The sequence below is a fragment of the Hyaloscypha bicolor genome (assembly GCF_002865645.1).
Source record: "Hyaloscypha bicolor E unplaced genomic scaffold K444scaffold_189, whole genome shotgun sequence".
Lineage (NCBI taxonomy): Eukaryota > Fungi > Ascomycota > Leotiomycetes > Helotiales > Hyaloscyphaceae > Hyaloscypha > Hyaloscypha bicolor.
In genome coordinates, this window is record NW_020194691.1 from 1,429,395 (window position 1) to 1,442,983 (window position 13,589).

The 13,589-nt window shown below is 40.3% G+C and overlaps 5 protein-coding genes across 5 annotated transcripts; 3 read left to right on the forward strand and 2 right to left on the reverse strand.

Annotated features, from left to right (window-relative positions):
• The first annotated feature begins 510 nt into the window (after positions 1–510).
• Positions 511–1,738, forward strand: K444DRAFT_670721 (class I glutamine amidotransferase-like protein). Its single transcript, XM_024887659.1, has 2 exons — positions 511–1,052; positions 1,142–1,738. The coding sequence occupies exons 1-2, from the start codon at positions 669–671 to the stop codon at positions 1,517–1,519; spliced, it is 762 nt and encodes a 253-aa protein (XP_024726830.1). The 5' UTR covers positions 511–668; the 3' UTR covers positions 1,520–1,738.
• A 26-nt stretch (positions 1,739–1,764) lies between these two features.
• K444DRAFT_604914 (MFS general substrate transporter) lies at positions 1,765–3,412 on the reverse strand (the record flags this gene model as incomplete). Its single annotated transcript, XM_024878832.1, has 4 exons — positions 1,765–1,983; positions 2,039–2,955; positions 3,009–3,086; positions 3,145–3,412. The coding sequence occupies 4 exons, from the start codon at positions 3,410–3,412 to the stop codon at positions 1,765–1,767; spliced, it is 1,482 nt and encodes a 493-aa protein (XP_024726831.1).
• A 532-nt stretch (positions 3,413–3,944) lies between these two features.
• Positions 3,945–5,106, forward strand: K444DRAFT_638507 (uncharacterized protein; the record flags this gene model as incomplete). The annotated part of the gene is made up of 6 exons (XM_024884263.1): positions 3,945–3,971; positions 4,025–4,103; positions 4,160–4,269; positions 4,318–4,389; positions 4,442–4,876; positions 4,930–5,106. The coding sequence occupies 6 exons, from the start codon at positions 3,945–3,947 to the stop codon at positions 5,104–5,106; spliced, it is 900 nt and encodes a 299-aa protein (XP_024726832.1).
• On the reverse strand, positions 5,066–7,960 carry K444DRAFT_286347 (uncharacterized protein). Its single transcript, XM_024871621.1, has 4 exons — positions 7,720–7,960; positions 7,371–7,528; positions 5,374–7,327; positions 5,066–5,259 (listed from the first exon to the last, which is right to left on the reverse strand). The coding sequence occupies exons 2-4, from the start codon at positions 7,509–7,511 to the stop codon at positions 5,213–5,215; spliced, it is 2,142 nt and encodes a 713-aa protein (XP_024726833.1). The 5' UTR covers positions 7,512–7,528; positions 7,720–7,960; the 3' UTR covers positions 5,066–5,212.
• Positions 7,961–8,218: 258 nt separating this feature from the next.
• K444DRAFT_670723 (uncharacterized protein) lies at positions 8,219–9,217 on the forward strand (the record flags this gene model as incomplete). The annotated part of the gene is made up of 2 exons (XM_024887660.1): positions 8,219–8,633; positions 8,681–9,217. The coding sequence occupies 2 exons, from the start codon at positions 8,219–8,221 to the stop codon at positions 9,166–9,168; spliced, it is 903 nt and encodes a 300-aa protein (XP_024726834.1). The 3' UTR covers positions 9,169–9,217.
• Between the last annotated feature and the right edge of the window lie 4,372 nt (positions 9,218–13,589).

Sequence of the window (13,589 nt, forward strand, 5' to 3'; positions counted from 1 at the left end):
ATTCTCATTCAAGAGCCCGAAGGCCCTCGGGCAGTTTGCAGGAGCAGATAAAATGGACAGAATTGTGAAAGTAAGGGCTGAGTACGGCAAACTTTCGCGGTGTCACCATACAGACTGGATATTCTTACTATTCAAACATTTTGGAGACTTGAAAGGAGTGGCGTTTGCTTTGGAGGCAGTCGGAAGGGGAATCAATACTGAGCTATTTGAACAGTGGTGGGGATGTGTTCGAGATGCGATGAGAGGCATCAAACAGCCGAGTCAAGAAATCGGCCAACGGGAGGAAGACTGGTGTCTTTCTGGGACAGTTGGAAGACATTAGCCTATCCTATCAATGAGCGCTGCTGCACTTCTCGATCCGTTTCTTTCCCTCCAAGCCCTCAAAATGGCGAAGGCCTCGCCCCCCACTCTTGTCACATCGGACTTTCGATCGTTAGTGTCCGAAGCGTATCTTTATTACAATCACCACTGAAAGCCGAAAAGTAGATCAAGAATGGGGGTTACTTAAGAGTGAAGCCATCCCTGTTACTCTCAAAATTATCCCTCGTCAAACAGTCACGTCACTTGAAGCCCATCCGCTGACGACTTCTTTCCTTTTCTTCACATACTCAGATTTCAAATCTCAAGACTTCCTTTCTAACTTCACTCAACCTCACTGAGTACCGAAAATGGGCTCCCTCGCTCCCTCCAGGCCTCTCAAAATAGCAATCCTAATCAACACCGACGAACCCCCCTACATCCCCCTCTTCACCTCCGCCTACATGTCCATCTTCAACACACTCTCTCCAACCTCAAAACTAACCTTCTACTCGCCTCCCTCACTCTCCCTTCCTTCCCCAACAGAACTCTCAAACCATGACCTCCTCATCATCGGCGGCGGAACCTACGTTGTCGATGAGTCTGCCCCTTGGGTTGTTAAGGAACTAGAGTTCCTCAAGACTACTGTCAGAGATTTCCCAAAATTGAAGATAGTGGCAATTTGTTTCGGGCATCAGAAGTATTGTCAGGCCTTTGGAGGAGAATTGGGGTGGAATAAAGCTGGAAAAACCGAGGTTCATTTCCCCTTCCCCTCCTCTCTTTCGCTTCTATTCCTCCATTTCCACTTCCAAATCTCTCTCGACAGAACTAACACGCCCTAAAGCTCGGCATCACCACCCTCCCTCTGACGCCCTTCGGGCACAAGTTCTTCGCCTCCTCCTCCTCCTCCTCCTCTCCTTCCATCAAGCTCCACGAACTTCACAGAAAAGAGATCGCCATCCCAGCACCTGGTTTTATCGAGCTGGCGGAGAACAATCAGATCTGTTTGAGTGAGAACGGGAGGATTTTGACGTTCCAGGGACATCCGGAGATGAGCGTTGAGTTGGCGAGAGCGCTGATGGAAAGTGAGAGTTTGTATACGAGGGGATTGAGTGAGATGGAGAAGAGAAAGTTGGTTGATGGGGCGGAGGGTGTGCATGATGGGGTGGCGGTTTGGAGGAGGGTTTTGGAGTGGGTTGGGGAGGAGCAGGCTGGTGTTTGAGTGAATCTCTATCTGTTGAGAGCTGGATTCTGGATGATGGTGTTTGTGTTAATGTGGGTCCGAAAGACAAATCGAGGTGATGTTTTGCAAAACTCACAAATCACGGATTAGCGGAACTCAAAATCCGAAAGCGTTGTACTTGTCAAGATAGGTTTTCAATGTGTGTTCTTTTCGTATGACACTAAATCAGGCTCGTGAGAACGAAGTCTGACCTCTTGCACTATATTTCGAGATTCCGACTCCTCTCAAAGTGCATATCTAAAATCCGGATGAAAGTCCCCACCCCACCCATTTTTAATCTCCTCTTCCCTCTCCTCGAGGCTCATCCTCTCCCTCTTCATATTCTGATATCTCAGACTATATAGCACAATATGTCCACACCCAGCAAGGAGCACGGCACCCAGCGAGATCCGCAAGCCCGTGAGGTATTTCCCGTTTACTGTTTTCTTGAAGATTTGACCGACCTGCCCATTTCATCAGTTTTGGGTTTTAAGGATAAAGAAGGGGAGTGAGACTCACCACAACACCAACAGCATTCCCAATCGTCTGATTCATGCCCACAGCCGTAGCACGCTTGTAATACCCGGCATGGCCGTTCAACAACCAAGTACAGTTCAACCCTAAGATGATATAAATCCCCGGTGCAATCAAGAACGTGCTGAAATACAGCACCGCCTTATTCGAGATCGGGATTCCAAGTTGCAGCGCATAACCGATCATCGTCACCAGAACAGCAGGCAACATAAAGAACACTCGTTTGCCAAAGTGATCCGAGCACCACGACACGATGATGAAGAAGAACGCCGCAACAAGGAAGACCGGGATAGTGAGGAGTTGCGTCCGGACAGTGGTATATCCAAAGCCCTTGATAATCAACGGCAAGAAGGTCGAGAGGCCAAACGAGCAGATATCGCCCATGAATTGAGACCAGCAACTAATCCACGTCTTCGGGTCCTGGAACGCTTTGCGGATTTCCTTCCACTCGAACTCCTCCTTACCGTTATACCTAGCAGCAATTTCGGCTCTGATACGCATGATCTTCCTATCTTCTTCGTTCAAGAACCGTGCTGTCTCGAAGTTATCTGGAAGCAGGAAGAAAATCGCGATCGAGATGACGACAGTAGCGAGCCCTTCGACGATGAAGAGCCATCTCCAGCCCGCGAGTCCACCTACACCATCCATTTTCAGTAGCGCAAAGGCGAAGAGACCACCGAATGCACCGGAGAGAGCCGCTGAGACAAGGAGATAGGCGATGTGGAGGCCTTGTTCTTCGCGCTTGTAGAAGGTGCTGAGGTAGACGGCGAGACAGGGGAACATGCCGGATTCGAAGAGGCCGAGGAGCAGGCGGGAGGCGTAGAGTTGGTTGGCGGTGTGCATGAAACCTGTTCCTATTATGACGATGGACCAGCAGAACATTAGGGCTGGGATCATTCGCCCTGGAGATAATTAACACCTGGAGATTTTACGGAGAAGTGTTGGGATGGCTTACCAGGATGAAACTTCTTCACTACAATTGTGCAAGGAAGTTCGAATGCAACATAGAGGACGTAGAAGAGAGTCACTGCATCTAAAAACAGGTTTGATCAGTAGATTGAATTATTTGGCTCGCAGTATAAAGCACTCACTGCCAAGTTGACCGCTTGTCATATGCAAATCAGCAGTCATGCCAGCGGACGCGGCATTCCCAATATTCGCTCGATCCAGATACGCAGCCAGGAAGATTAAAGTCATGACCGGTGCCAAGTAAAGATCGAGTTTCACAATAAGCCTCTTCTCAGCAGCAGGATCGATATAATGGTCGACTGCTCCATCAGACGAAAACTCATCGGAGCCAGAAGCCACTTGTTCATCAGTTTTTGGTTCAACCGGGAGTCCCTTTTCGTTGTCGTCCATTGTGGAGGAAAGCGAAGCTATAGTCTTTTCAAATAATATCAAAAGAAGCAGTGTGAATGAAGTTCACCACGATCGCCGTACCTAACACTTGCTTTATATCACCCTCGCGAGTCGTGCCTCTAGGCTCTCCATATTAAAACAAAATCGACAAGCAATTTGTTTATCGAACGTTTTCTCGAACTGGTTCACTGATAAGCGTGAGGTTCGTCAGCACAGTGGGCGAAGCGCATGTTTGCCAAGACAAAAGTCCGTAGCGTGAGTGATCGGCCTAGTATTGATAAGATGAAGGTCCGAATAAGGGGTGACTGGTTAAGCGAAAGGCCGGGCAACCCCCACCTTTGGATAGTGCCTTCCCTCAGAGTTGCAAACCCGCCAGAGTAGGGAAGGGGCAATGTGGATCTCCATGCATAGATGGGTCATTTTCAAAGGCCGTAGTTGCTGTTCCGAAAATGGGTTTCTTGAATGACCTTTTAAGAACGAATTTGTTGAAGAAAAATCATCTCATACATTTTCTATCCAAATAGATTCCAAGATGCCATCAGCTGTTAGAATTCACCCCGTAAGTGCATGTTCTCGAGGTTTGATCGAATATGGGACTAACAGGGTTGTTAGGTCTGGAAGCGTGTTGTACGCTTCTTGGCCGAAGATGGGCAAGAATACTGCGGAGAGCCAGTTGACGCAGAGCTGGACGGTAGAAAACTCTTCTCCTTGCATCTTGTATATGGTGGTGATTCTGACTCATCCTAGTTGGTCTCGCCATGGCAGACAGAGAACCAGTGCTGGTGAAGGTTCTCGATGCCAAGTCTGCACTGGATCTTGACGCAGTTTTCACTGGTGAAGTGAAGACAGCGATACTAGTAAGAACCCAAACACCTGCCCTATACGTAACCTGACCAATACCACAGATACTCTCTCCTCTCACGCTGTCAGAGGTCGGCACAATACGCTGTGTTGGATTGAATTATACGGACCACGCTGTAAGTCATCGTCCCGCATGCCTCACCCCGACCGAATGATTAAACCCTTCAGGCAGAGATGAAACTCTCCATCCCGAAACACCCAGAGATTTTCTTCAAGCCAAATACCTGCGCCCACGGCCCAGTCGAAACCCTGACTATTCCACACGAAGCAGCAGGCCAAGCAGATCCCGAGGTAGAGCTCGCCGTCATCATCAAGAAAGACTGCAAGAACGTCTCTGTCGGCCACGCACTCGACTACGTGCTTGGATACATGACATCCAACGACGTCACTGCTCGTGTTGTACAAACAAGAGGCTCGCAATGGGGTTATTCAAAAGGATTCGATCAATTTGCTCCTATGGGACCCACGATTGTGTCAGCGGAGAGCATCCCGGATCCGTCTGTGTTGTGGCTGAAGACGACATTGGATGGGGCGGTTATGCAGGATAAGCCTGCGAAGAATATGATTTTCAGTGTTGCGGAGATTATTTCATATTTGTCCGTGGTAAGTCCCAATTTTGAGTCCTCAGTGGAAATAATGAGCTGACGGTGGGATAGGGAACGACTTTGAAGGCTGGTACGGTCATCTTGACGGGGACACCGAGCGGTATTGGACATAGCCATAGCCCTCCCTTGTATCTGAAGGAAGGTTCTGTTTTGAGGTTGTCGATCAGTCATGGGTTGGGGACTTTGGTAAATCCGATTGCACAAGAGGCTCCTGTTGTACTTGAGTGAAAGTGTCCTTTGGCAGAAGAAATATTATCAGTATCCCGAGGTCTCCGCAAAACAATCCCTTTCAGTATCGAAGACAGCTGTCGGCTCTGTGAAACGAAGTAGAGCTTCACTTTCCTGCGAGATCATCCACCAAATCCTTCCATATCAGATAATCTGGGTAAACGAGAGTTAGCAATTGCTAGTAAAGAGACTTGGAACTACAAAAGTCTGACGAAAAGACTGTGAGACTGTTCGGAAAATAAACGTTCTTCTTTCCCAACAACTTACCCATGGGCTCAGGGAAATAGTAACCAGGATTAGACCACATATCTGACCATACTTCCCGGCCGTATTGGTCTTCACCGCCACCATAACCCGGAATGTCTGGGTACGGGTCTTGGTGTACCGGATTCGCGACATACTCCAGTGTCAACGGATGAGCAGTGGCAGCTGAAAATGTTTGACTTGACTCGATCAAAGACGTCGTTGTCCTGTTCCCAGTAAATCCCGGACCTTGATTCCTGCTCTGCCGAGCCCGCGAGATGCAAAGCTCTATCACCCTCACCTCAGCAAGATCAAAATCATTGGCCCAAGTGTCTGAATTCTGCTTGCTGCAATACGCTTGCAAGTCATCTAGGATCGGCTCCGTTTGCGGACCATGCGGATCGCGAACAACGATGACACCTAAAATGAGAGCGGTGTTGAATAATTGATGCACAGAGATGTTGTATCGTAGTCGGTCACCCATGCTTGGATTTCGGAATGCGAGCTTGGTTCGCAGGTCTGCGCAAGAAGAGGACAAGCAGGCAGCTCGACTATATTGATACCGACCCGTAAATGAAGTTCGAAGGAGGTATGAACGATGAAGAGTAATCCTTGTGAAATGGTAGGCAGCGTGCAGGTACAGGCGGTGCCAAGCAATGTATGGTTGCAGGGCGTCATGGGACGTATCCGGATCTTCGAGCCTGAAGTACGAAGGAAGTTTGTCCTTCCATGCTAGGAGACGTACATCATGCTCCAAAATCTCGTCGTAGGAGGTATCGTGTGAGATCGCAAACAGTGAGAAGCACTCTTCTTGAATGTTTCCAACGATAATTGCAAGTTGGCGATTGAAGACGCTGAATGTTGCTGGAGTTGGCTCGTCGAATGACTTGGGAACAGCTTTCCTGGCATCCTCGTTGGTCATGTCGTCAACCCATATGTTCACAGCCTCTGTGAACCCGCAATGTCTATCATTTATTGTGTTCGGACGTCCCAAGGCCAGAGCAATCATTCGCTCCAGAACGTAGAGCTGGCTCCATAGCCTTCGCCGGGTTTCCGTATTCTTGCGAGGTAGTCCGAGTTGCTCTCCGTCGACGTGCATGCCTTGAGCTTGCGCCATCCGCACGGCAAAGCAGATAGTCAACCAACTTTCTGACAGTCTCCGCGTATACATCAGATACCGAGTAATGAGAATTCCGGCCCGGACGAGATCGGGAGTCTCACCAAAGAAAGACGGTGCAATGACGACTGCTTTCCTGGCAGACCAATAAAAGTGCAGAGATGATTCTTCGCAAGCTCTCTGAGCTTCAGGTGAGCATGGCTGTGCACAGCCTAGCAGTTCGCCAAAGGCAAGTATGATGAACAGGAGTGAGAGCCAACGAACATCCATCGAAGACAAACCGTCAAAGCCGCACTTGCGGTCCCAGAACTTTGCATAGCTGATCTGAAATGTCCCTTCGTGGACGGCATCAAATGTCGGATTCAGCTCGTCGAAGAATCTCCTAGTTAAATGGTCCACAACAGCTTTCTGTCGTGGCAGGCTTCCAACTAGCTCCCAAATGTGAGCGTATGGACCTCGCTCGCTTCTGAAAGGTTGAGTTTCTCCTGTCCGAGCTCGACGTGAGAGACCAGCATCTGGACCTCCCGACATCGCAGGAGCTGAGGCTTCCATCATCACGGCAGCAGACTGGTGACCGAAGTAGGAGTCTCCGTGATATGATGGAGCTCCTCTTGCCTTGAAGAGGCGGCCGAGGTGGTGAGACACCGGCCTGGTGTTGGAGGGTACTGCCTGCTGGCGGTGAACTGGCTCAAACAATAATCTAAGAGCACTGGCAGCAGAGGTTTCCGGATGGGACTCCCGTCGTGGGATTGGAGTTTCTTCAATTTGTCGTCGAGTTCTGCGCTCCTGGCGGCTCAGGTATATACAAGCATCTGGAATGCCACGCCGAATACAATTGGAGCATGGCTGTCCTTTGTTGCACTTGTATGGTCAGCTACCATTAAATGAAGGCAATATGAGTTACCCTTTGCTTCTGCCTATGGCATTGAGAGCATGCTTTCCCCCCCGGCGGCCGTCTCCGCGGTACCGAGGCGAAGGCGGTGTCAGGGCTGCGGTGAGCAAAGTGGGTGTCCGACGGTGATATCCCAGAAGCATCAGAATCCATCTCCTCTACTTTCTTCTCTAGATGCGCAGGATCAGCGGATTTTCGGTCGGACTCGCAAAAGGGAGGAAAGAACAACGAAGCTGAAGTTTGCGAGGTGAACCATTGAACTGGTACATGCCCGGCGGCGGCATCCTTATCACAACGGCCATTAACGGTCCGATCGCCGAAGACGCAAGTGGGGATGTTTGTGCAAGGATTCTTCACTTACAACTGACTCGCTAAAACATCCCACTTACGAAAAAGGGGGGCTAACCCATAGAAGTGAAGATAAGACATAAATTCTTCCAGTCTTCGTATGTACAAATTTGCCTCCGCTCGTAACAATAAGTTCAAAGCGTGCTAGAAGAGAGTTAGGACCCTCATTGTCGGAGTCGTCCACTCTATCGGTAGCCATGATTCCTCCGGGAAAGACCGAGAGAGTTGGCAAAGGTGGGATGTCTTGGCGCTTGGATTACCCACCCCTACCGGACAAATATCCATCCCTTCACCGAACCTTCGACAAGGCTGCATGAGCGAGAAGCCTCGTCTTACTCCTTGCTGATTCTTCAGATCATCGATCGATCCTCTGTTTTAACCTCTCTGCTATACTTCTCAGTATTGCTTACGTTCGCTGTTTTGGGGTCAGCATAGGTTCCATAAGTACACAAGCGCAAATTCACAAGATAGTCTGCCTCGATGCCTTTCTCTGCCCAGTGCCTCCATTTTCCATGCCTCACGAATATCACGAATATGACAACACCCCGCCAGAGTTGGTTCTTGAGCGCGTCAAAGATGCAACCATCATCATCGTAACACGAGTACATTTGACTTCGGAAGTCGTCTCACAATGTCCTAATCTTCAATTTATCGCAGTTATGGGAATTGGGTACAACACCATCGATATAACTGAGTGCCGGAAACATAATATTGCAGTCAGCAACTGCCCAGCGAGTTCCTCGGAAGCAGTGGCCGAGCATGCATTTGCGCTATACTATGCAGCCAAAAGACGCATCGTGGATATGCATCTCATGACCTTGAAGGCAGAGGAGTGGCCTGTTAAGAGTAGTGTCTTTGGAATGTACCCGCATCTCCCTCGAGTAGCTCGCCATGAAACGATGGGGATAATTGGATATGGAGCTTTAGGTGAGGACTTCAACTTGATTTCTCTACTCATTGACTAATTAATGCAGGGAAACACATCGAAAAAATCGCGAAAGCATTGTCTATGACGGTCCTAATCGCCGATCGGAAAAGTGTGGCAAGTCTTCGCCCTGGCCGTACATCTTTCGTTGACACACTCCAAAAATCCACAGTGCTGATGATCGGCTGTCCGCTGGACGAGACTTCACGGGATATGATCGGAGAGGGGGAATTGAAGATGATGCAGCCAACAGCTAGTCTGATTAATGTTGCAAGAGGAGGGGTGGTGAACGAAAAGGCATTGGTAAAGGCACTGAAGGAAGGAACAATCGCGAATGCAGCGACGGACGTGTTTGAGATTGAGCCCGCCACTTCAGCGAATCCGCTGATTTCAGAGACTCCTCCAAACTTGACTCTTTCGCCTCATATTGCGTGGTATGCTGATGCAAGCTTGGAGAATTTGCAAAGGATTGTGAAGGAGAATATCGAGGGTTTTGTGAGGGGAGAGCCGGTGAATCTCGTGACTTTGAGCCCCTGAGTTTTAATCGATAAGCGAGAGCTTCACAATGTTTTCATATCACCGTCCGACCTGTTTGGTTTTGAACGCATAGTCAATTCTCACCTCATCAGATTCTATTCAAAACTTTATTCAAAAACAACAACGGATTCGAATTGGCTTCAGATATAAATGCAAACAACATGCTCGACCTTGAGTGCGCTGCCGCAGACTTTGCCAATGGCGTGCCGCTCGAGTGTAAGCCTTTCTTGCTGTCGATCTTTTATGAGAGTGACTGCTCATCGATATTGCATCTACCCAAGCCAAGAGAAGTCTATCTCACGTGGGGTTCAAGTTCCATACTTTCCCGATGTTTTGGGAAAAAGTAAAACGACCACCCCCGGGTGTCGATTGGGGGCCACGGTCCCAAAGTAGAGGCGCTCGGACAGGAACACCAAAACTCTCACCACAAGCATGCACGCTTAGTCAGCCCTAACTCTCCTTAGCCAAGGTCGCTACATAAGGACCTGGCCCAATAAAGGTTTGAATTCTGGGTAACGACCATACCCTCTTCTTTACTAAATTACAGTAAAGAAATATTATTAATTAAGAAAATAAGAAGGGCAATTAATCGGCCGAAAAATTAGGGCAGTTAATCGGCCGAAAGATTAAGGGCAGTTAATCGGCCGAAAGATTAGGGGGCAGTTAATTAGGCGAAGAATTAGGCAGTTAATTAGCCGAAAAATTAGGGGCAGTTAATTGGCCGAAGAATTAGGCAGTTAATCGGCCGAAAGCGCTTTACTAAGTTATAGTAAAGAAGAGCTAAGGGCAGTTAATCGGCCGAAAGATTAGGGTAGTTAATTGGCCTAAAATATTAAGGGCTTAATTAGCCGAAAGATTAGGGCAGTTAATCGGCCGAAAGATTAGGGCAGTTTAATTGGCCGAAAGGTTAGGGCAGTTAATTGGCCTAAAATATTAAGGGCAGTTAATCGGCCGAAAAATTAGAGCAATTAATTAGCTAAAAGGTTAGGTAGTTAATTAACTAAAAGGGTTAAGAATTAGATAATTAAATAGCTAAAAGTACTTTATTAAATTATAATAAAAAAGAACTAATTAATATATATATTATAAAATAATTAATAAATAAAATAATTAATAAATAAAATAATTAATAAATAAAATAATTAATAAATAAAATAATTAATAAATAAATAAAATAATTAATATATAAAATAATTAATATATTAAATAAAATAATTAATATATTAAATATATAATTATTATATAAAAATATAAATATATATATATATTTAAATAGAAAGCTATTTTTATTATAAATTTTTTATTAATATATAAAAAAAGCTTAAATTAATTAAATTAATTAAATTATTTAATTTATAATTTATAAACTTTATTTTATTTCATAAATTATTAGAAATCTTATAAAAGAATTATTAATTATAATATAAATAAAAAGCAAATAACTAGTTTTATTTATTAGTATATATTTTATTAGAATTCATTTTATTTATATAATATTAATATTTTATAAATAAAATTGAAATATAAGCTTTATATTTAATTTCTTATTTATTTCTTATTTATTTTTTACTTATTAAAAGTTTTTAATTAAAATTATAAAAATAAAATAACTTATAAGAATTTATAAGTTTATTAGGTTTTATTTAGAAATTTTTTTTAGAAATTTTTTAAATTTTTAATTTATAATTAATTTATATAATCTTATTATATAATTAAATTATTTTTTAAAATTACTAGTTATAAGATTTTATATATTTTATTTTATTTTATAATTAGTATTATAAATAAAAAAATAAACTAATTTATAAAAAATAAATATAATAAATAATAAAAAAAGCTTTAAATATATATATATATATAATAAAGTAATATAAATAATAAAAGTAAAAGAAATAAAAGTAAAAGAAATAAAAGCCATAAATAATAATAATAACTTATTATTAATATAGCTATTTCTTTAGGAATTATATATATAGTTATGAGATATAGGATACGGGATATAAGTAATAAAATATAGATAATAGGATATAAAATACGGGATATAATTATATAATCTCGCATCTTATTAGTAATTTAACTAGTAGACTAGACCCTTTTAGGCTTAGTAGATTTAGGAATTATATATTAATACTATAATACTATAATTCTTATTTCTAAATAATAATAACTTTACTAACCTTATATAAATAATACTTCTATATTTATATAATAATACTATATATTACTAGTAAACTAATACTAATTAGTTTATATATATAGATTAGAGAATAGAATCTTTTAAGCTAAAGAAATATCCGGTAGCCTATAATAAAATTAAACTAGTTTATATTAAAGAGAGGAATTATTTATTAACTCTATAAAATATCCGGTAGCCTAAGGAAAAAAATAGCTAGCTTTTACTAAAAACTAATAACTACTTTATTAAAAGAGGAAATTACTTATTAATTTTATAAAGTATCTGGTAGCCTAAAAGAGAAAACTTTAGTTTTTACTAATTAATAAGTAATTAGCTATTTAATTATCTATTTATTTAATTATCTATTATTTTTTAAAACTAACTTCTTTTAGTCCCAAAACTACTTTCTTAGAACTTATCTTTTCTATTTATATAATACCCGTATTTATAAAATACTTTCTCTAAAATATATACTTTATATATATCCTTAAAGCTCTTTAATTACTACTTTAATTTTACTATTAAATTAAGTTCTTTAAGCTTTAGACTTTCCCGGAATTATAATATTTTATTTCCTAAATTTCTTATTATAGATAAAATATTTAAAAGCAAAATATTTACTTTAATACCTATAATATTCCTAGATATCTAGAATATCTAATATCTAAACCAGGTATTTAGATATCTTTATTACTAAACCCTTTCTATAAACTTACTATAAACTACCTTATTTTTAAACCTTTCTTATTACGAATTATATATATATATTAAAAAGGGCTTAATCCTAGAGATTTAGTATAATAGAACTATAAAATAAATATATATAAATAAAAAAATAAAAAAGTAATATTAATCTAATTACCTATAGTAATAAGAAAGTTCTAGATTATCTTAATATTAGACTATTCTAGTATAAGGTAAAGAAATCGACTAATAATAATCTCTGGGAATTATTTAAGAAGAATTTTAGTAATTTTAACCTTAAAGTATTTAATTATCTAGATTAATATATATTATATAAATTACGAGCTACTTTATAATATAGTAGTATTTATATTAAATAAAATAATAAAAGACTTACTATTATATAATCCTTAGTTAATACTATTTAGAAAAAAAAGTAATATATCTAAACTATAGCTAATATTATTATTACTAGACTAGACCTTAATACGGGCCCTATTATCTTATTATATATATTTTTTAATAATAGTATTATAAGAAATTAATAAACTAAACTAATTATTACTTATAATTACTCTTACTAGTACCGGACTATAAAAAGCTAATAGTAACGGATTTCTACTATTTCTATTATTTCTATTATTTTTAAATAGCCCTTTAGCTAGCTTTCTTACTATAAAGCTAATTAGAGAAATAGTAAAGATATATATTAAGATATAGAAATATAATAAAACTAATAATAGTTTTAACTAAAAACTTGCTATCTTCCTTAATATTTATTAATATATAAAGCTTTTATAAGAGATATTAGTAAGAGCTTTTCCTATTATATTAAAAGAACTAGTATAAAATTACTTTTATAATAACTAGCTCTCTTAATATATATATAAAGAGGCCTATATAAATATTTATAGTTTTTTTAAAAGCCCTAGTTTCTAATATTAAAACTTAGATAAGTAAAATACTACTATAATAGTAATTATAATAGCTTAATACTCTAAAAAAATAATATTTAAGCTTATCTAGTTACTAATTAATAACCTATATAAATTATAATATAAACTAATACCTGTCCTATAAAATACTAAATTTCTATATAATAAGATTATTATTTCTTATTAAGGTATATTAGTATACTAATATATAATTTCGGATTCTTTTCCTAATCTTAGCTAACTTATTAATAAACTCTAATTATCTATTACTACTTATAAGAAGAAATAATAGATTAATACTAAGATCTTCTTTATTAATTAATAATACTATTCTTAAAATTCTTTAAACTATTACTTATTTAAAAATTATTAATATAGACCTAGCTATAATTTCGGAACCCGTAATAATTACTCTAAGCCCCGTAATTATAATAAGTATATTCTAAAGTTATATTTTATATATAAGAGACCCGAATACTATTTATAAAAGTATATACTAAAGAAATAAGAAACTAAGAAAGCTTAATTTAAAAATAGAAATATTTACTAATTTAGATTCCAAAATACTTATAACTTTAATAAATACTTTAGTAATACTTATATATAATATATTACCGAATTTAAAA

Bases quoted from the DNA above. Each gene is read 5' to 3' on its own strand.
- K444DRAFT_670721 (XM_024887659.1), top strand. From the start codon at position 669: ATGGGCTCCCTCGCTCCCTCCAGGCCTCTCAAAATAGCAATCCTAATC. The intron at 1,053-1,141 runs GTTCATTTCCCC...CACGCCCTAAAG, and splicing joins ATAAAGCTGGAAAAACCGAG to CTCGGCATCACCACCCTCCC.
- K444DRAFT_286347 (XM_024871621.1), bottom strand. From the start codon at position 7,511: ATGGATTCTGATGCTTCTGGGATATCACCGTCGGACACCCACTTTGCT. The intron at 7,328-7,370 runs GTAACTCATATT...TGACCATACAAG, and splicing joins GCCATAGGCAGAAGCAAAGG to TGCAACAAAGGACAGCCATG. The intron at 5,260-5,373 runs GTAAGTTGTTGG...TCGTTTACCCAG, and splicing joins CTATTTCCCTGAGCCCATGG to ATTATCTGATATGGAAGGAT.